The sequence below is a fragment of the Dama dama genome, chromosome 8 (genome assembly GCF_033118175.1).
Source record: "Dama dama isolate Ldn47 chromosome 8, ASM3311817v1, whole genome shotgun sequence".
NCBI lineage: Eukaryota > Metazoa > Chordata > Mammalia > Artiodactyla > Cervidae > Dama > Dama dama.
The window spans coordinates 46,304,590-46,328,138 of record NC_083688.1 but is presented as its reverse complement, the minus strand read 5'-3'; the positions used below and the strand labels follow the sequence as shown (position 1 = coordinate 46,328,138).

Sequence of the window (23,549 nt, the reverse complement as noted above, 5' to 3'; positions counted from 1 at the left end):
CCTAAACACCAAACCAGATCACTTAACTCTCATTATTTTAATCATTTGTGTGTGGGTGCACACGTGTGTGTGTTTGCTGTTGTTGTTGCCCAAATGAGAATATTTAAAGCTCTCTCACATTGAAAATGAATGAGGAAGAACAATATCTATTACTTTTATAAAAAAAGAAAGGTTTAAAAAAATGTCAAATATACAATAAATGTGACATACTTTGCACACTACACACCAAATGCAGAGAATATTCAAATGACCAGGGAGGTCTTTCAGAAAACAATAATACAGCCTAGTGTCTGAATTTGGAGCCCATCAGATGTGGGTTTTAATCTTAGCTCCATGCCTTAGGTTGAAGTGATGGGGGAGGGGAAGGAGATGGGAAGAATGGGGTTCCTGTCCATGGTACTGAAATTTCATTGTGTACTAAGTTACTTGTTTTCCTACCCCAGGACACAGGTAATCACTCCAACTTCTGCCTGTTCCCACATTTTTTTTCCTTAAAAAAAAAAAAAAAAAATCTGTGTTGGTGACACATTTCCTAGTTTTTACAGCATTTCTGAGCAAATACAAACCAGGACTTGCTAAGAAACAAATGCAAGTCCACAGACTGGTTTGATCTCCAAAGAGATACAGTAAATAAATTTGTTCTTCTTAAGTAAGGTTGTACTTGCTTTGAAGACCAAGGTCTTGTCAGTCGTTACCATTTGCCCTGAGGAACCTAGCACAGAGCTGACGAGTGAACTCCATCTACAAATAGTAAGAAGCCCCCACCCTCTTTGTCCATCTAGGAACTCCAATGAATGAATAAGTTGACAAATGAACAGCTCTCTTCAGGAGAATGACTCAAGGCTTCTTGCAACAGACATGTAAAAGGCCATTTACTCACCCACATCTTCAATACAGAAAATGTCAGCATATGTAACCAAAAGGAAACATTTTCTGAGTGTCTCAAAAGAAAATTCATATTATTAACCACAGACAGTTCGCTTTCTAAATGGAAGCACATAAAGTCCCCAAACAAACTTTTGTAACTGTGAAAGAATTTCTCTTCAGCTGGTTGAGACTCTTCTCAAGTGTGAAATGAGCCAGATAATATTCAGCTCTTGTTTCTTAGTCACTGAATTCTCTTTTCATGAATCCAATAAGTGTCTATTAAAATAAATAAAGCCCCTAATGATTCAAGATAACCTAATCAAGAAAACTGAAATGGATAAAAGGCTAAACTGCAAGGGAGACTTGTCAAGGGCCTCAATGAATCCCTGACGAGGAGGTCATCTAAACCTGAGAAAAGATTTGTGCCAAGCATTTGGTTACAGTTCAAGGTTAATTATTTTATACCTTGAATGTAATAAGTAAAAATGATCTGCTTCTTTTTTTATTTCTCAAAATTGTACACTAAGTTCTAAACTGTATTTTCACGGGGACTAATTTTCAGCTGTCTCTGGGCATGTGTCTCACATTTCTATGGATGTGTTTGTAAAGATTGAATCTGTAATTGAGAGTAATGAAAATTTTATTTCAGAACAACTCCTTAACCTCTGTTATAAAGGGCTCAAGTTAAGCAGGGATTTAATAAAATCTTGTTGCCTTCCTTACCATGGAAATATGGGCTATGCATAGCTATATAATAGTATAGAGATTTGGGATGACTTTATACAAGTATGTACACACATACTTAAACACATACATGGGAACATGCATCTAAAAAAAAAAAAAATCTATATCCGTCAAAAAGAAGGATGAATCTGGAGTCTTCTCCACTTAAATATTACAAACATATTAACAGTTAAATGTACTAGACTAAACTATCGGGAAGAAAACAACCTAAATATTTCTACTCCCCGACTTCAGATTCAAATTCCAAGATACCTATGATATAAGATATATATATTATAATATATATATATATATACACACACCATAATATACCTATGATACATACCATATACACTTATAATACAAGGTATATATAAACACACACAAATATATATGATACAAGGTATATATACACACACATATATATGTGATACAAGGTATATATATTAATATATATTTTTATATACAAGGTACTATATATTAATATTATGAACACTGCCTCAAGAACTCATAAGTGTGCGGGTGGGGGGAAATAGACACAACAGAAAACCGGGAATAAAACTTGTTTGAAAGATTAGGACTGGGACTAAAGTAAGGCATGCAAGCAACTAATGTGCAAAAATTAAGGAATGTGACTCTGAAAGTGTGTGCCTCCTTGGACTGTACCCTAAGACGTAATATGTCTAATCCGAGTCTTTGGCCTGTGAAAGCAAGATGATTAAATGGTCCCTATGACAAAACAGTAGGGACTAGTCACAGCACCAACATTCTCCAACTGTAAAAACCATGGTTTAACTCAATATCATCTCCAAAAGAAGGCTGGGAGAATTTAGAAAGATGGCTTTTAATATGTCAACTTGATTTGCTTCAAAGTCATATGCAAGTTTCTAAAAGTGTTGTGTCGTGAACAGGCAAAAGAATGCAACTCAAACGTTTCTGCAATAAGTTGAGATGTGCTTAAACCAAGCACAGAAATTTTAGCAATGGGTAAGGTACCTGACACTTTATGAACTGCATATGAACTCTATGTATTAACCTTCACTGATATCTAATTAAAGGTTCCCATAAAGGCTAGATTTAGGGCATGAAACATAAACATAACCAATTGTGAAGAACCCAATTCCTCACTATAGGGATGATGTAAGAATTGAGATCTTGAGGGAATTTCTGCTGATCATTTCTCAAAAGAATCTATTCCTTTGAATTATGCTGAGAGAAAAAGGAAGAAAGTGAAGGGTTTAACTTGATGCTTGGGCATCACTGTACTTACTCGCTGTCCACTTAATTTGGCATCTGAGAATATTGAGGAGCCTAATTTCTTCACTCCTCGCTGTAATAATTTTTTTCAAATGGCAGTTGCAGTGTAAATATGTTGATTTGTTTCATGTAAGTTTGGTGGACGGCACTGGCATTGTAGTATACGTGCCCCATTTGACAAGAACAGAAGCTGCTTTTTGATAGGCTGTCAAAATGTGTTCGAAAGAAACGTGCCCATCAGGAAGGGGCAGGCAAGGCCACACACCTCCTTTTAGTCTGCCTTATACACTGAAGACAAGACGGCAGAAGCAGAAGCACTGGGAGTGAGATGAGACCACCACCTCATTCTACACGTGGCATCATACGGCCAGTTTTTCCTGTCACTCTTCATACCAGAGATCAGGGCAGTCAAACATTTACTTCCAATGTGGTGGTTTAGTTGCTAAGTCATGTCCGACTCTTGTGACCCCATGGACTGTAGCCCGTCAGGTTCCTCTGTCCATGGGATTCTCCAGGCAAGAATACTGGAGTGGGTTGCCATTTCCTTCTTCAGGGGACCTTTCTGAGCCAGGGATTGAATCAGGTCTCCTGCATTGTAGGCAGATTCTTTACCAACTGAGCCACCAGGGAAGCCCCAATAGCCTGAGCAATCCTAGTCCCAATAAAGCCATCTCCATAAGGGAACCTAATAAATAAGGTACCTGGCAAACCACTTTCAGGGCAAACTGGCAAAACTGATCCTTGTGTAATATTTTCTAAAGGCTAAGAAACTAAATAATGAGACTGAAGATACTTTACAATTCATAAACATACTCTCCCATGAGAAAAGGTGGTTTAAAAATTTACAATTTATAACTGTCTTATTACAGTATAATCCCAACCAGGACATAAACACGCAGGTGCAAACATGTACTTACACATCAGAAGACTAAAAGGTTAATAGCAACTACCTCTGGATTGTGGAATTATGGGTGATTCATATTTTGCCTTTATATTTTCTTCATTTTATTTGTTAAAATGAGGACGGGGCATTGCAGGTGACATTCCAGGGGGTGTGCAGTCTCTCCTTACCACCTGATGACCCACAAGGGCACATGGCCCTCATCTCGATGGGCCTTTGCAGCAATTGCAGAGCCTCCAGACCCCAGCCCGGAGGTGGGCCTGGGGGGAGCACAGTAAGCCAGCATGCAGCTCTGACCCCAGATGCTACAGCAGGTACAAGGGGGCTGGCCCGCTAGCTGGGGATCATATGTGGAGCCATATGCAGAGCCCACCTGGTGGAAGAGGGAGATGTGGGAATTTCCAGTTGTTCAGGGTTTTATTTTGCTTTTGTTTATTATAAACATTTCATATTGGCCAAAACTGTAGTTAGCTGAGTCATTCAAAATATCTTAGGTGAAGGTATAGAGGCAGGGACCCTCAAGCATCACTGGCAAGGACATCACTGGAATGTAAATCCTATCATTATTTTCAATACAGTAGGCCTAGAAATGATTTGCATACCCATGAAGGGAAGAAAGTCAAATTATGGTGCATCCAATCCAATCCAATATGACATAGCAACTTAAGAGAATAAGAGAACTAAGTGTGCTGATATGGAAAGATCTTTAGGATTTGTAAAGAAAAAATCGTGTGTAAAGTATGCTAGTCATTTGTGCATAGGGACAAAGAAAGCCTATAAACTTGTATTTCCAAAGATAGAAGAGAAATGTTGGCAGTGGCTGCCTCTAAGGATGGCTAAGGGGTGAGGGATGGAGGAAGACTATTCGCTGTATACTCTTTTGTCCCTTTTGAAGCTTATATAATGAACACATGCTATCTATTCAAAATAAATAGCATTAAAGAAGAAAAGAAATGCCTTTGAATTAAAGAATAAAAATAAAATGAGGATGTTATTACTCAAGTAATCATAAAACAGAAGTTATTTCTTTAAAAAGGAAATAAGTACAACTAACTTGTGCCTGGGACATTTTTAAAAAGAGACATATAAAAGCAAAAATTAATATGGCAACCCATGACTGAATGAAGAAAACACATTAGCACTACACTGAATGTGATATAAACTCCAATAGCAAAGAGCAGTAAAAGGAAGGAAAGCAACCAAATGATATACCAATTATTTTTCTTCATGTACACTTTTCTGTCTTTATTTTTACCTTTAAAAGGATTTGCTATGGAGACCTGTATATTTTAAATCATTTAACTTGTTAGTCAAACTAGATAATATATAAGGAACTATTTTATAATAAAAAATGTTCATAAAATCTGAGTTTATAATCTACATCTAAAGTTTAAGAAGCCTTCTATTTAGGATTACAGTTTGTTAAGTCAGTAAGTAAGAACATGGAATATGAATATGAATATATATATATATTTTGCTTCTTGGTGAAACAATGATAAGGAATAAAGGTCAATCAGTATACAAAATCAATTTAATCATAGCGTACATAAAGTATACAACATATTGAAACTCAGTCACCATGAAGAACACAGCTTCTATGGAGGAAATTATTTCAGAATTGTATACCGAAGGCCAGAAACTCTTTTTCCCCACTGTGGTGGGGTCACAGTTGTGTCTCCCTCCCTCTTCTGCAGTAGGAGTGAGGACTCCTTCATTCCTGATCCCAGCAGTAGCTCCTGCAGCTTGTGGGCCTGGAAGGTGTGTGGGTCAGGAAGAACTTGAGGACTGGCAGGTTTTTTAAAAACACTGTTTAAACAGTTTTTAAAAACTGTTTCTTAAAAAGCAGTTTAAAAAACTGGCAGGGGTTTTTAAATCCTGGTGGCGATGATGAGGACATCTTACAATGTCATTCCTTCAAAGCCCCCTCCCACCGAACCCTCCCCCCACCCCACCCCAACCCTCCTCCCCCCTCACCCCCCCACCCCGGGCTTAATCCCAGGTCACTCCCTCTTTTATATCAGCAGACTCTGGGGTTGGCCCTTTCATTACCACCAACTGAGCTTTACAACCAGGTTGTCTATGTCCCTTTTTTGCAGTGTTTCAGCTTCTCTCTAACTTCCTAATAATAGCAAGCAAGACCCTCCTGTCCCGCCAAAGATAGAGAGAAAAGAAAAAAAGAAAGCAAACCTAGTGCCCCTCTAACGTTTTTATTCATTTGTTTTATTTGTTTAATGAAGGCAAAGTAGAACAGGAATAAGTCCATTCCCATTCATCTACCTACTCTATTTCCACCCAAATCTAATAGGAAAAGACATATGTAGAGTTGGCTCTTTGGGTGTACAAATAATAAAGCATCACTCTCCTTTCAAAATAAAACCAACCTGAAATCAACCTCAGCATTCCATGAGTTGAATACTGAAAGCAATATAAAAAAGAGAAGCAGGCAGGAGAGGAGAGAAATAGTGAGTTTGCATCTGGGGAAAGGGGCCGCTGATGTCAACAGAAAGAAACGTAGCTAAAGGCGCTGTGACGAAGCACACGGGCGTCCCTGGAGCAGCGCGGTGGGGGGCCACACAGGCCACTGCGCTTGCGCCCTGCTGGACTTCCACTTCCCAGGACACACATGATGGACTGAGCTTGGGGAGAACTGCAATCTGAGGGACGGCAACACAGCGCTCCTGCAGTCACTGAGACTGCACACTGGGTGCTTATTCTCTGGGGGCCCTTTGTATGTAGGGCCATACTGAAGTTGTGAGGGAAACGCCATATGCCTTTACACCATGGTTCCTACTGAGCACCCCCACTCCTGGTTCACAGAGAACAACCAGTGACCATAGTTCATTCCATCCCATGAAGACCAATAATCTGAATATTCTGCAGAAAGAAAAGAGAGTCTTCAGAACCCACATCCACACACACACACACACACACACACAATACCCAAAGCTGATCCTAAATTGAAAATGAAACAAAAGTAAAAGGTGAAATGTACGTAAGCACACTTTTCCCCCTGCTTTTCTTTCTTTGGCTTCTCTCACGTGAAGAAAAGGCCACAGGTCAGACAGGAGGCACCCAGTGGAACTGGATGATGGGCTGACCTGGCCAAGACAAAGGAGCCAGAGCCCAGTTAAAGGAACAGGTGGTCTTTGACCCTACAAATGCGCCTGATGTGACCCACACACCAAGGAGACACACACTTTCCAGTAACATTGTTTTCACCAATAGGACCACAGGCATAACTGCAAATGCTTGTTCCTTTTCTGAACCCCTGCTCCAACGATGCCTGTTTTCTAAACTCTTACAGCCCTGGAGGAACCTCTTGCCCCACCACTCTCTCTAAAAATGTCCTCTCCTTTTCCTATTCTTCATTCAAAGCTTGCCTAACACAGGCAGTGTAAGGTTACTACTTTTATTATGATGACAGCAATTCATAGCAAGGAATGAATGAGACTTAATGGAGGGTTCCTTTCTATTTTAAGACATGTAAAATGGAAGAGGAGGGGTTAGTGTGTGTGTTTGAACAGGGCCTTCCAGGCTCAAACCCACTCTAGTTCACAAGAGTTCCTATTCAAGGTTCTCCTAATTTTTACCTCCATGAGAATGGAGTACCCTTACTTCCTCAGTCACTACACACCCACACCCACACCCACACACACACACACACACCCCTTATGGACATGTACCAAATACAAGTACAAGGTACAACATCATGCCATTGATTCCATTAAGGATGCTTTTTATCAAGCAAATGCTGGTAGTACTTACAAAGCAGAGTGACTGTCTTATGTTAAATTGCCTTTGAAACTATCAGCTAAGTTTATTTTGTTTGACAGTGCCATTTTTAAGACACTTAACACCTGATTTGCAAATCTCTGTCAGCTGTTTACAAATAAAGTTCCTTATTCATAAATGTGAATGAAATCACCATCCTAATGGAAAACAAACAGGAAACAAAGCATCTTATCTCCATTTAGGCCCAATCTCACCTTTTAGCACATCAGGTCCTAGAACTATATTTCACTCCAAGCTCTACAGAAACAGGGCTACTGAGTTCTGCAGGCAATAAAAATTTGGAGAGCTACATTTGTGCCAACTGGCAAACACAGTTTTCAATCAGCCACCTGAACTACTTGGGGAGGCTGGAGTCAACACTATTTTCAGAAGCAACAGTGCCAAGTCAACAGGAAGATGACAAGCATTCAGAATCAAGTTCTTAGACTATGGCCTTGAGTTTTTCTAGAAAGCAGCTATAAAAGGAGGACTGAGTGCAATTTTGATATTTACATCAAGTCACGACTAAGGGGCAGGTTTGCAAAAGCAATTGTGTAGTTTTATACTTACTGCACATTTACCACATATGTCCTTTATTACACAGTGGAAAACCATTAAATGCACAGTAGTTTTGCCAAGTGGCATTATGCATTTAACAGCTTTATTCGTTTAACAGCTCCAACTCTCATTATATTTTGCCATGTGGTACATGGGATTTTATGCATTTAACAGTTTAAGAAGGCTCTATGGTATTTTCTTTTCATGTATTTCATACTATGATTGGACATGATATCTTAGCCAACTATATTGCAATGATTTCATTGATGAGAGAAAGAATAATCTGGAAAAATCATGACATCAAAATTGAATAGGGGAAACAAATATTTCAACCCTCTTCGAAATTGCTGAATATTCTACTGCTCTCTTTTTATTAACACCTGAAAAATAATTTAGGTGACTGCAAAACTACAGGTAAAAAAATTATATACCCCAAACCATATAATTAGTATACATATAGCATTTAACTATGATTCTAAAAACGTAATTTTCATTAAAAACCATCTTGCTTAAAACAATATTCAGTAACTTCCTTTCTCTACAGCACAAAGCAGATCTGTTCAGGAGAGGATGGACCATTTTACCATTTACATATGTAGGGATGAAAGCATTTGTCATGCAAGCCCACAGAGGAAATCAAGCTCTGAATCAAAGGACTCTCAAAATTAAGCTTTAACTTTTGTTTCCTCCACCCTGCATCTGAGTAATTGTTCAATCCAGAAATAAATAAGTAGGCACCTCAACATAACCCATTCTAGGATAGGGCAGTAGTTGTCCCTTTAAACGAATTGAAACAGATAGTACAGCCCTTCAACTGTTGCTGCTTTCAGAAATAAAAAAACCTAAGCATCTGTCTACTTTCTCCCTGGAGCATTCCATTCCCCACAATCGCAGCACTCTGCAAAATTGTACTGGATAAGCTTCTCTGTTTTTCTGTTAAAGATCTCAACACTCACTCTGCAGTCCCCAATGCGTGTTTTCTCCTGGAAAAACAACTGTATTCTCTACATAAAAGAAACACCTGACATTGCAAGGTGTCTCTGGGGCTGGGTTGAAAAGCAGTTATTATAACAAAGTCATCCATTCCCCTGGTGGGAATAAGAGAGGTGACGAGACCTCGCTAAAACTTGTTCTCAGGAAGATGCTGTTCTGAACACACCGAGTTTTGCTCAAATATCCAAAAGAAAGAAAAAAAGCATATATAGCAGTATTCAAAATTGGGAGAGACATCCCTCAAGGCTGATTCTTTTTGGTGAAAAAAAAAAAAAAACCTTGAAAAAAAATCTGGGTTTTGACTTAGTCTTTATTGTGAACTCTGATGGGAATAAAAGCAAACTGTAGAGCAAAAGGCAAGAACGTGACAGGTTCCCTAGGGATTATTATTGTTATTATTATTATAGGAACAGATGTATTTTTATTGGTGGGAGGAGGAGAACAGTCTAATTCCAGCCTCACTTTTGCTCTTTAAAAATCCACTCACCTGACTTTTATTTGCAGCCACTTTGGCAAACAGGGCTTGAGACACCTTGGCCCTTTTCATCTCCTGTTGGATCTCGTCATAAATGGCAGCTGTGATGTTGACGTTGGCGCCGTCCACCTTAATGGGGAGGTCTGTTGTCGGTGTCGAGGTTTTGGCCTACCAAGAGACCATGAAAATAATAATTTAAAAAGTGCTGCATTCAGCCCAGCCATCTGTGCAGAAATTATCAAAGGATTTCAGTCAGCTGATGCCAAACCACATTAGCTACAGAGGGACACTTCCTGTCCATTATTCTAATCAGGTTAATTGTGATTGGAAATAATTGCAGTGCATTCCTATAGGACATGCAGAGTCCTGTCAGCCCTGTCGTTCCCCTCACAGTAGCTGCGACGGTTAGCAGGTAGGATGGCTACCCTGGGTACCAAACTCAAACCATCACCTAACTGCAACACAAGCATGCAGAACACACACACGGTTACTTTTTTCCTTCTGAAAACAGAACAGCTTAGAGGAAGAGTCAATCTTCCAGGAAAAAAAAAAAAACAAATGAGTAAATGGGTAGAGGTCTCTAAATAATAAATTATTACTCAATTTAATGCACTCCCCTGAGTCTCTCTCATTCTTTATTAAAGCTTTACGTATGTCATTTGAGTATGTATGGCTTCCCACCATTATCATCATTATGCTACCCAGACAGTCACCTAATTTCACCTAGGAAATCAGTGGAAATGAAACAAAATTTCATTTCATAAAACTAGGCTTCAGAATGCCTTTGAAGTGCTGTTTTCATTTTCTTAAACTCATATTGTGGTTTTATGTATTCTGTAGTGCTCGTTTTAATTGAATGATTTCCCATCAGCTTCAGAGACAAATGAAGGACAATATAAAAGGTGTCTGTACTTCTTGGAGTTAGGATAACCCTAAAATGTTTGAACTTGCTTGATCCAGATAACTACGGTGTGTAAGGAGCGGGGGCTGGGCAGCCTTCTCAGAACCCAGGGCCATCAGACAAAGGAAAAAGTCTGCCCCCACCCTCAGATTCTTGAGCACCGCCAGCTGATTTGGTCTAAAGTGAGCTTTTTTCTTTTTGTACCCACCCACCTAGAACCCTAAACCACTAATTTCCCTCTGTGGATGTCGTGAGCTGCTCCCCCACTGGACTGATAGTATGCCGGGTTTAGAGAGACGTGGCATACAGTGTGGATACCACGGGATCATTCCCAATGATGTCTTGAAGGCAGGGTCACATCCTAACTTTAAAAGAAGGCTTTGGTTCCTACAAGCACTCAGGGACTTCTGCCATTGTCCTGTGACCTTCCTGTCTCATACTGTTGTTTAATTACTGAAAAGTAACAATAAGAATAACTGATACACATACTATTTGTGTGCCAGGCATTCCAGGAAGTGTTTTACTTTTGTCATCACATTTTATTCTTTTTAAGAACACAATGAGTTAAACATTATTATTTTCACTTTAGAGATGAAGACAACTGAAAATAAAAGAAGATAATTTGCTGGAAGGATATGCAGCAGCAATTGAAATAACCATCAACTGAACTCAAGTCTCTCAAGTTCCAAAGGACAAGTTCATGGACCACTGTGCTACTCTGCCTCCAAAACCTCCAGTTTACACTGGTGCTGTTTTTACGCTTTTCGTCTTGCCCTGGAGTTTGAGGTCTTCCCATAACATTCTAATCCTCTCCCATCTTTTTCAAGAAGACTCCTTTTTCTTCTTAAAACTTCTAGTTAATCCAGAGTGTTTCCCTATTGAGTGCACATTTTAGCATACAATTTCTGCCTTTCTCGGCGCAGGTTTTTATTAGCCTCACTGACTTAACATCATGTTAACTAACTGATCAAATCTTTTCTGGAACACTGAGAGCTAAAGTCGAAGCACAGAAATACATGCTTAGGGACCTAGACCTTGGAATCAGAATAATCAGAATTGAAATCCTAACTCTACCAATCATTTACATTACCTTACATGAGGTATTTAACCTACCTAAACCTCAGTTTCCTTATCTGTAAAATGGGAACAACAATGCAAAATGGTGAGGATCCAAATCCATGCAAAATATTCACAATACATGATATAATAAATGCTCAGTAAATAATCATTCTTATCCTTTTTTGTTGCTTTGTTATCATTAAATGCATTGAAGAATACTGACCAGTTGAAGGATTATGAGAAGAGACTGTATGGGTTGAATCTGAAATTTCTTCAATTTGTTTTAAACCAGTAATAAAGTGCTACTGGGTCTGGAAAATAATCTCCATGGACCTATGCAAGACCTTGTGTGTGTGCCCTGGAATGCTGGCTCCAACTCAAAGGCTGAACGAGTGGCCCCTCTTTGACATTTGTTTGCACAATGAAAGCCTTACAGTAATCTGTATCTACACCACTGAGACAGTTCTATAAAGAATTGTGATCTAGTAGGTAATCATGAAATGTTTTAAATGTCTTTAATAATTCCATCAGTGCTTAACCAGCAGAATGTTCCAGACAATGTAAAAATGTCAGTCCACGACCATGTTTGCAAATATATTTTGAGAAAAACATTTAACATTTATTTTCAAAATCTCCAAACTGTGAAATTAAATGATTGATTTCCCTGTTAAATTTGTCTCTAAAGGACATCTTTATCTAGGAATTTTCTAGATGGGATTTTCTTCTGCTCAAAAAAACAAAATATTGGCCTTAACTGTGTAACCTTGTAAGTTGGTCTGGCTCTGAAAGCTACCAGGTCTTTGAAAAGATGCCTAAGATATAATCTTGTTAGAAAAATATTATGAAGGAGTGGAAAACAAAACACAGAGACATGTGCAATTTTCTAACAAGAAGGAACGACTTTCTGAGAAAAGTTGACCAGTTAAACAGCCATGAAGCATTGCTGGATTCTTCTGTAATAGCTTAATGGGCTTCAAAAGTGGCAAAAATGTTGGTGAATTTAATAGAAGTAAATATTAGTGCAAATTAACAACTCGCCCAACTCAATAGCTCAACATGTATGCCCCAAAATTTAAAAAAATAAAAGTAAAAAAACTTGGCTACACTGGTCCAAAGTAAGCAGTCAAGTGTCTTAGTTTTGGTTTAACAGTAACTAAACTTCATAATTCACTAAGGTCTAAGTATCACAATTTGGCAGTTCATGATAGCAAATGATCTTCAATTAAAAATCTATTGCAGAGTGTAAAAATATAAAGAGAGTTAAGATGTGTGAAAAAAAAATTAATGTACTTGAAAAAGCTCAAATATTTCTATTAGAATAAAATTCTGCTTAATCAGTTCCTTAGACCTTGCCAGAAAACAAACTCCTAAATCCAAAACTATATGTATCTAAGCCAAAAAAAAAAAAAAAAAAATCACTTTTCAGCATACCCAATTTTCTGATTTGTACAAATGTACAACTGTTAAATATTTGGTTTGAAAACTATAACTCAAGAAGGAACTTACAACCATGCCAGCAACAGTAAACGAGATGACTTTCCTATAAGTCCGCTGATTAGTAAAAGCTTACGGGAAGCGCCATGTGTGTACGTGCCTAGTCGCTAAGTCGTGTCTCACTGTGACCCCAGGATTGTAGCCCGCCAGGCTGCTCTGTCCATGGGCTTTCACAGGCAAGAATACTGGGGAGGGCTGCCATTTCCTCTTCAAGGGGATCTGTCCGACCCGGGGACTGGACACGCGTCTCCTGCGTCTTCTGCACTGGCAGGCGGGTTCTTTACCACTTACCCCCTGAGAAGCCAAGGGCAGTAGCTGCGCTGTGCTTAATCGCTCAGTCATGTCCTACTCTTTGCAACCCCGTGGACTATAGCCCATCAGGCTCCTCTGTCCATGGGGATTCTCCAGGCAAGAGTACTGGAGTGGGTGGCCATGCCCTCCTCCAGGGGATCTCCCCAACCAGGACTCCTGCACTGCAGATGGAGTCTTTACCGTCTGAGCCACCAGGGAAGTCCTGGAAGGGAAGTAGGGAGTGGACGAAGGAGGAGTACGCTCAGATCTGAATTGGAAATGACTCTTGGCTGACTTGAGAACTTGACCCTTCAGTTAAAATCTTTAAAGCACACATTACTATTAAAAGATGTGTGCATTTGCAGAAGGACCTGAGAACAGAAAGTGTGGAAAGGAAGGATGGAAAGCTGAGCCAGGGTCCTATGGGAATCACTGCAGGAAAGAAAACATGAAGGTCTACCTTCCCACCATTTTCCACAGAATCACTGAAAGAGCTCCCAGTCATTCTGATCTAGCCATAGCACATGCATGCTTCCATCACACACAGGCTCCTCATGGATTTTGTCTCTTTCAGGTTGCATCAAGCAGAACTTGGGACTACTCTAGCTGTCACCAGCCCCCAACTACCCTGTCTCCATCCAAATAAATACACAACTGGAGGAAAAGCAGTGTGCTTCCTATGCAAACTCAGTTCAACACTAATACCCTAGTCCCTTCTTTGATAACCAAACAGCTACATGTAGACATCTAGCGGTTATCCTCCCACCCACTCCCGCCACATATGGAAGAATGGGACTTGTTTAAAGGGAGAGAATTGGCATGGATGATACAGTAAAGGATAACCACTAGTATAGGGTCAGAGGTTCACATCCTCTAACCCACATGTGCAGTGGATTAAGAAGTCCTAGAATTACATCTCTTAGTTTCTGAGGGAAAACAGTATCAGTGAAGGCAAGATGTCTCCAAGGCAAAGAGTGAAAAGTCAGGGGAGCGAACATCTCACCTGAGGGGTTCGGGAGGAGCTGGGGCTACTGGAGGCTGACGAGACCATGCTCACGTTGGGGTTCATGCTCCGCTCTCTCTCATCCTGGTAGATGCGGTCCCGCTCCACTTCGGGCAGATTGAGGAAATTCTGCATGGCTCTCAGGTTTACTAAAAGCGACTGAGATGCTGTCCGAGGGTCTTCTTCCTTCCGCAGAATCTCAGACAACAACCCCTGATTAAATGGGGGAAAAAAAAAGTAGGTCACGTTACATCTGCAGGTATGTGGTGTGGTTTCTGGCTGGCGCACCCACCCCCATGCCCTTCCCCTTTGTTTGGTGTAACCAGAGGGCTGTGATGTCAAGAACCTCGCTCTAATTCCTGACAGTTCTCCAGCAAGAAGATTTGGAGGGAATGTGCTTGGCGCCTGGGGGTTCTGCGTTATTTTGGACCATTCTATTCTGACACTTTATCATCACTGTAATAATCAGCAGTGTACAGAGATGCCAGCTAGCAAGGTAGGCGCTTGGGAAGAATTGTGAAACTGCAATTACCACCAGGTGCCTCCTACAAGTATTTCAGGAACTGTTAGAACTCTCTCTGCTTGAAACTGGGAACACTTGGCAGTCCTGCTCAGCTTTACAAATCTGCCAAGTTTGGTAAATTTAGTTCCGACATTTAAACAGCATGGGAGATTTACATCGACTTAAAAAAAAAAAAAGTTTGGCTGAATTTCTGTGTGACCGGCCACTGTTTTCAATATAGATGTTACTTGTGGGGGGAAAAAAAAAAGACGCAAAGCAAATGCCTCTAGCTTGTGTTAACCCTCTATCAACTTCCCAATCCACATACTTGCACGGCTACCAGAGGGCACCCAAACCTTCCTACGAGATGCCCTCATGGGGACACTCCAATTCCACCACTGAAGCGACAGAAGTGTAGCTGCAATCCGGTGAAGGGCCACAGGACACCTCAGAGGACACCATGACAGGCTCAGATACTTTCTGACTGTGTTACCCACCCAAACAGAATGCTTCACGTAGGAAATTAATGTTTCCATGTGCTCTGCTCACAGAGAATGCACAAAGAAAACAAGACGTTAACAAGTCTAAAGAGAAGTAGTATGGACTCAAGAAAGAGGCTAGGGACCTGAGCTGGGACGTCACAGTCCTCGGGGCAAAAGCGGATCCGTTTCCACCCTGCACGTGTGTGCGCGCTCGGCTGCTCCGTCGTGTCTGACTCTCTCTGAACCCATGGCCTGTAGCCCACCAGGCTCTTCTGATCATGGGATTTCCCAGGCAAGAATACTGGAGTTGCCATTTCCTTCTCCAGGGAATCTTCCTGACCCAGGGATTAAATCTGGGTCTCCTGCATTGGCAGGTGGATTCCTCACCACTGAGCCGCCTGGGAAGCCCCTGCATTCTGCACACTTGTTAGATTATCACATAAAGGCATTCCCAGCTAACATCCCTTCTCAGGGCAGTGTGGGATCAAGCCCTAGGATTGTACCTCAGAAAAAGCTAAGATGTTAACTTCTGAGTCTTACAAGAGATGGGGATAACCCCAAATTCTAAAAAGTAGATGCCAAGATATTTACACTTAGGGGAATATTAATGCAAAGAAATCCTATCAGATTTGTAATCTATGGCTAAATAGGCCATATTTGGCCAAAAGGCATTGGATATAAAAGAGACACACTACTACCTCTAGTTGGCCAACAATCCTCAGGGTAAGGTAGGCAAATTTTTTTTAGAAAGTAATACACTATAAGATAGTGAACCGAATGTCACAGGAATATGCATCACATAGTTATCAGCACTCCAGGAGGTAATCACCACTCAAAACACCATGTAAGACAATTTTACTATAAGAAACTTACAAAAGGTATGCCATCTGATAGTTCTGCCAATTTGGTTGTCACTACTTTGATTAGAAAAGTCTTTATATATGGGAATATAATGTGCCATACAATGAAGCTAGATAAAAATGTTAACAAGTGTGTGTCTGCATGCACACATGCCCATAAAAAGGCCAAGGTAGGGCATGTATATAAAACTACCCTACTGGTGAAATGATTCTAGGGAAGCCCTGATTTCTCATCACGTTTTCAGAAAGAAGCAACAAGTGAGACACCTGTCTTCCAGAAAATGTTATACAATCTAGGTATTAATTCTCTTTCTGAAATTAAAAGTCAGTTCTGCCTTAAGTTATCCTACTTTCCACTTGGACTAAGCAACCTGAAATATTAATAACGATTTGACTTTCCTGGTGGCTCAGACGGTAAAGCGTCTGTCTACAATTCAGGAGACCGAGGTTCGATCCCTGGGTTGGGAAGATTCCCCTGGAGAAGGAAATGGCAACCCACTCCAGTATTATTGCCTGGAAAATCCCATGGAGGGAGGAACGTGGTAGACTATACTCCATGGGGTCGCAGAGTCGGACACTACTGAGCGACTTCACTTTCACTTTTCTTTCTTGCTTCTAAGACAAAAATCTCCAAATTAATACATGCAGAAACAAGAGGGATAAGAATTTTCAACACTAACTTCCTATACACACAATGGAGTATTATTCAGTCATGAAAAAAGAATGAAATAATGCCATTGGCAGCAACATAGATGGACCTAGAGGTTATCATACTAAGTGAAGTAAGGCCAACAGAGAAAGACAAATGTCATATTATCTCACTAATATGTATAATTTAAAATATGATACAAATGGATTTATTTAAAAAACAGAAATAGACTCACAGATATAGAAAACAAATTTATGGTTACCAAAGGGGAAAGGGCAAGGGAGGGCTAAATTAGGTGTTTGAGATTAGCAGATGCAAACTGCTGTACATAAAATAGACAAACAACAAGGTCCCACTGTATAGCACAGTATCTTGTAGTAAGCCACGATGAAAAAGAATATAAAACAGAACATATGTATGCATATATATATGAATCATTTCGCTGTATACCACAAACTAACACATTGTAAATCAATTATACTTCAATAAAATAAAAAATTACAGTATAAAATACAGCCAATACCAATTTCTAATACTAAGAAGATACTAAGATTGGTATTTTCTGAGCTTTCTTTAACGATAAGCTCTGCACCTGAAGGACAAGCCGGCACTCACTCGCCTTCTCTCTCTCCATGGATACATGGATACGTGCGGCTGAGTCCCTTTGCTGGTCACCTGAAACTATCATTACATTGTTAATCAGCTATACCCCAATGCAAAATAAAAAGTTTTTTTAAAAAGATAAATAATAATATAAATAATGAGATGAAAAATTAAAACTCTTTATTCTCTGAACTCTCCCCCAAAAAATAAGTAACTTTAGCATTCTACTAAATGTCAGACTACCAAATTTGGAAAAGCTTTAGGATATGCATGGACATATTCTTTATCCTGGTTAGGATGATTATATACTAAGATATCTCAAAGGCTAAGTTTGTAAACTTCTTCTGTGTGAAATTATTTTCGCAAATTGTGGAGGACATCATAGCAAAGATCTTGTGTGTAAAATACTGAAACAACAACAAAAATATTGTTCTCATGGACCAGGTTCAAAACTGTAAGTCTGTTTATTCCTAATCAATAAAAAACAAAATCACTCTGAAGGGCAGAGTTCTTTTATTTACTTTTTGTTCAGCGTGGTTTACCTTTTCTCCCCCACATGGAAATTGTGGAGTTCCTACCCCTGCATTTTTTACATGTTGGACAACCATACAGGGAAATGAATTCATCTCTAAGAAAAATCAAGACAAAGCATCCTTGTAAATGACTGCTCATCGGCACCATTTCCGAAGTGAATGAGACACAATATTTGTATTTTCAGGGGCTGGTGGATATACTGTTGCCTCTGTCTCATTCGCCTAATTGAAGATAAAGTCTCAAACCAACAAGGTGGCCAGTGCTGCCTCCATGAATTGCCCCAGAGAATGAGAACACTGTTCTAAATTATTTACTTCAAGTCTCATCTGTGTAGCCCTAGTCCCAAAGCAGATTCCTTTTACCTCAGACATTTTCAATAACAAGTGGCTAACTGGTGGGCACAAGAAGAGTTTTAGTTGTTTTGTTGAACCTTCTTCATTTTGGTTATGTGCTTTTAACTATTTCAACAGGGATTTTTAAAAATATAGCGAAAATTCTGCAGGCATATGAATGTAAAGCATGTTTTATTTAGTTAGTTTAAAATCATCATGGGGGAAAAAAATCAGAAGAAAATGTATGGCATGACTTAAATATACCACAAATCACCCCATCTAATTATCAAGATAAGTAAATGTTTATCATATTGAAACTGTCTTGAATAGAACATAAATTAATAATTTATCCTACATAAATATTTCTAAAGCCCTTGCCACTCAGTTGTCTGGCATTTTAATTATCAACTGGCCAGGGGGGAGGTGTCACTTGGACATTCCCATTATGCAGCCTGAGCTATAGAGAACATGGCGTGGCACCTGGGCACTGAAAATAAAAATATACTTTTATGAATAGAAAGGTCATGAATATTGAGAATGTGAAAACTGAGGGAAATTAATAAATTAACCAGGATATTGCTTATTAAAATTTCATATCAGTAATCTTATTAAAACATATTGCAAGTATTGAGTAAAGTGGTCATTAAGTATTTTCCTCATCATAGGCAACAGAGCCTTCTCAAGGGAGAGATTATAAACAATCCTCTCCGTGGTGTTAGCTGAGGTTGTGTAAGACCAAGGAACATGTTAACTGAGAAGGAGCAGAACAAGCCTCTGCAGAGGGGAGAAAGGCACCTTCTACCAGAGTTCTTGGGTTGCAGGTCACTGACAAAAGAAGGGAGTTGGGCAAAAAGAGTCACCCACTGGCCTTCTCCCTCATCCTTTAATGGAGAGTTTTGTAAGCTCCAAAATATTTCCAGCACCAGCAAACAATACATGAGGCTGGCAGAAAATTCAATAGAAGCAAAATAATTCAAAGCACAAACAAGAGATAATATAATGCCATCTAGCTTCATTGCTAATACAGGTTATCTCTAAAAACAAAACAAAGAGTTGGGGCCAGGAATTCCCTGGTGGTCCAGTGGTTAGGATTCTGCTTTCACTGTGGTGAGCACAGGATTGAGTCCTGGTTAGGAAAGGAAAATTCTGTAAGTAATGCAATGTGACCAACAACAACAAAAAAACACTGGGGCTAATTTTTTAAACAGAAAAATCAATATGCTTATGATTTCTAGTATTTTAATAATACTTATTTGTGACAAATTAAATGACCTTAGAGTTTCTGAATCTGTCGTTTCTACTGAAGCACTTTCTTATTTACATTATTATGACTTTCATATTCCTTCAACAATTTATATAGTTGGCTCCAAATTGCTAGTGTGCAAAATACATGATCAGAAATATTTGGGAAACATTACCATGACTAGCTCTGTAAAATTTACTTCCAAATTTCTGCACTAGCCCTTGAAACTTCATCTGGGACAGGTAAGAAACCACCATTGATGGGCCTTTAATCCTTTAAAAGCAAAAAGAGAACCCAAGCCTGGGCCAGGTTTTAGGAAATCTGAGCCTGAGCCCTTCGGACCTCCTAGCCACTCCAGGAGAGGACACCAAAGGTCATTACTGACTAGATTTTAACAGATACCTCTTTTTCATACCTCTCAGACATTAGTAATTCTCAACAATTAGGCAATATCTCCCATTGATTACCTAGAGAACCCCCAAATTCAATATACATATTGCCAAGGAATGACAGATCAGTCTATTAATTCATTTCTCATTTACAACTTGGTACAAAGCTCATAAGGGAATGGGAGGATTCCCAAGACATAGATTCTGCTGCCAAGGAGTTTACTATACGGTGGTTTATAGAAGCACAATGTAAAAGATGATGAGTGTCATAAATTTCAGATAGAACTAGTACCATTTCAGTTCAAAAGAGGGTGAATGTATTGCCAACTGTGGGACTCAGGGAAAACATTTTGGAAGCGGCGGTACATAACTTGGCTGGGATTTGAAATGTACATAATATTAACAGGCAGCTATAGAGATAGTGGTGAGGCTAGGCAAAGAGGGAGACTAAGTGAAGGATTGGACAGTATTAGAACATTTGAACAAAAAGAAAGAGCATGACTAATCCGGAATATCAAAAGAAGTTTTTGTTTCCTTAAAAGCTTAAAAAAACACAGTACAAAAATGGGTAAAGCAGTAGAAGACTTTCTGAAGTGAAAATAATACAGTCCACATTAAAAGAATTCTGAACTATTGGAGTATACACAAACTAACCAACAAACAATACCCCCCAAATGAAGTGATATTAGATAATCTGTTCAGCCTTTTTGTCACCTGCAACAAATTAGGCTTTCAATATGCAAAACATCTTCCTTCCAGAAAAACAAATGATCATGATTCCATTTAATTGTAATTTAATGAGGCATAATTTATTTTTTAAAGTGATATACACCAGGTGTGTGCTGAAAAAACTGGCCCAGTCAAACCCTAGTGCTTCTCTTTGGAAAAAGCCTCAAACTAGCCAGAGCCTATTTTCATTTCTGTAAGCTACATTTCTGTTCATATATTTGTTATAACATAAACTTTTGAACTAATTCAACCCCCAAAATACTCATATATCATGTAACACAGATATCATATCATATGCACAGTATATTATAGTTTGAAAATGTTAGGTTTCAACCTAAACAAATGATGCCATAACCAATGAACAAGGTTAAAAGGCACACACACCCCCATATTACAGATTAAAGTTACAGAAAGTCAGAGGTGGAAGGGGTCTTGGGACCCATATGGGCTAACCACATATCCTGCCACCCAGCATGACCTGTCTATCACATAGTTCCCTCAAAAGGTACTCTTCACATTTCACCACCCCTTTTGCATGCTTATCAGTTAGTCTTAACTAATACAATTCTGAAATGTCTGATTTCAGCTGACATGAGCCAAGAACTAGTATCCTCTTATGAAAACCAGGTGATACCAAATTCTTAGCCTAATCATACAAAGTGAATGCTTCAATTTCAGTGGTTAATTTACAGTTAGTTGAAGCTGTGAACTCAGTTACTTGGCTGAACAGAGTATTGACATCCTACCCGCTGAAAGCTGACCTAATAGAATTGGTTCTTTCCTAATCTCCAGTCTCATTTCCTTCCAGACACTCCTGAGAGGCATTCTCCCCTTGGCTCAAAAATATAAACAGGTTTCCCCGGCTCCCATATTCATAATCTACAACCCCCACTACAAAGCTGACTGCTGAAATTCATTTGCGTTATGCTAAAAACTACTCACCTTCCCCATCACCCCCTAGAGCACTGCTTAGACATGAAGGCAGAGTATTTAGAGTGATTTGAATAAAAGGTACACAGGGCACAACAATGACAATTTGATTTTTATTATTAAAAATGATGTGTTAAATCCTCAAAGAAAATGTTGTTATTGCATTAGTTTAATAAAAACCTCTCTTTTATTATAATATTTCTTTATTAGCAAAGACAGCCTATGCATATAGCACTTTTATATGATGGGGGTGGATAGAATTGAGCATTTAGAGGGAATCAATGTACTCTGCAAATATAAATGCATATACAAAAGTAACATTTGCAGACAAATGTTCATGCTGTAGAGATATATGCTGCAATGCACTAAAAGACTATGCATATATCTGTATATGTATATACACTGCAGTTGGCAATACTTTCTCCCTCCTCTGAAGGGAGATGGCACTAATTCTCTTATATTTATGACACTTATCATCTTTTACATTGTGTAACTATAAAACCTCTTTCTCCCATCATATAGTCAACTCCTTGGGAGTAAAATCTGTATATTTTGTGCTTAGTGGTTAGCTGGGGATATACAGAGATACAGGGCTCTAAGAGAGCACCATATTTTTTTTCAATTTTCTAAAGTGGGAGTCCCATATTTGCTAAACAGTCAGCAGCTAGGCTGATAGTGAAGTTGCTCAGTTGTGTCCGACTCTTTGAGATCGATGGACTGTAGCCCACCAGACTCCTCCATCCATGGGATTCTCCAAGCAAGAATACTGGAGTGGGTTGCCATTTCCTTCTCAGGGGATCTTCCCAACCCAGGGATTGAACCCAGGTCTCCCGCATTGTAGGCAGACGCTTTACTATCTGAGCCATCAGGGAAGCCCCAGCTAGCCTGATGGACCATGTTAAAAGCCTAACTCACAACAATCACTCAAAATCTTCTCTTTCAACCTATTGAAAACAAATAAGATAATAAATACTGAAATTTGGGGCCTTGCAAACCCCACGTTAGAACAAATATTCCATGTGCCTCAAATCTACGATCTATTAAATGAAACAGTCCCCTCATAGACAGTTTTCTTTCTAGTATATGTGGTAAAACTTCACCTGTGCCACCTGCCACATCAGAATACAGTAAGCAGGCAACACAACATTGCCTGCAACAGAACATTCTTGAAACCAAAGCAGTCTGTGCTTTCTTAACTGTAACCCCCTTGTTCAAACCACACTTGAGCATGTACCGTGGAGGAACTTAGCCAAAACCAGATTCCTGGCAACTTGACTACGTTCTACCTACCTCTTCTATGCAGTGATAGAAGCAACTAAATAAATGGTCCCATCTTATTTCCTTCCTCATCCCTTCCACCTTTGTCTCTAGGAAGTCTTAGGAACTGAAATGGGGGCTGTGCACAATCTAAGTAAAAATTTTCTAAACACATTAGCACCAAAAAGCAAAGCAAACGCAGAACTGAACAGGTTCCTTTTGGAAACATTTGCCAGTGGTGTTCTCAGCTCTGGGCACATACATGGTCTCTACTAACACCTCAAGTACCTGGCACCATGACTGCTGCATTCACAAAATGCTGGGCCCTTGTTATTCCTAGTTTCCACGAGTATTCTGTGAAACAACTGTTGGCAAACTTCCCAAAAAATTTACTAGCTTTGGCTACTTTGTCAAAACATTGGCAAAAACAGTACTTTCAAAAACAAAACAAAACAAAAACATACATTTATTGCATATTTATATCTCAAATGCATCAAATGCATTCAGCTATAAGTAGAAAAGCAGTCTATAAACATAGTAGTTGACTCTGTCCTGAAATAATTATAAAACATTGTTTTTTTTCCTTGCTGAACATTTTCTGCCGTAGCTTAAAACCTCTGTTGTCATACAGTACATGGAACATATCACAGGACTTATTATACCACAGTGGGATTACCAATTTTAAAAGTCTGTTTATTCCTGTATCTCCTTGAGGGAGGGTTTGTGTCTTTCATCATCTGATCAAT

At 39.3% G+C, this 23,549-nt stretch overlaps 1 protein-coding gene across 3 annotated transcripts in view; it reads right to left on the bottom strand.

Annotated features, from left to right (window-relative positions):
• The window catches only part of SATB2 (SATB homeobox 2), a 196,638-nt gene that overhangs the window by 40,312 nt on the left and 132,777 nt on the right, over nucleotides 1-23,549 (bottom strand). For all 3 annotated transcript variants that reach the window (XM_061149072.1, XM_061149071.1, XM_061149073.1), the window contains exons 8-9: nucleotides 14,294-14,506; nucleotides 9,558-9,713 (exon numbers count right to left, since the gene is read on the bottom strand). In XM_061149072.1, the coding sequence (XP_061005055.1) occupies nucleotides 9,558-9,713; nucleotides 14,294-14,506 (369 nt within the window). The remainder of the gene's footprint in view (nucleotides 1-9,557; nucleotides 9,714-14,293; nucleotides 14,507-23,549) is intronic.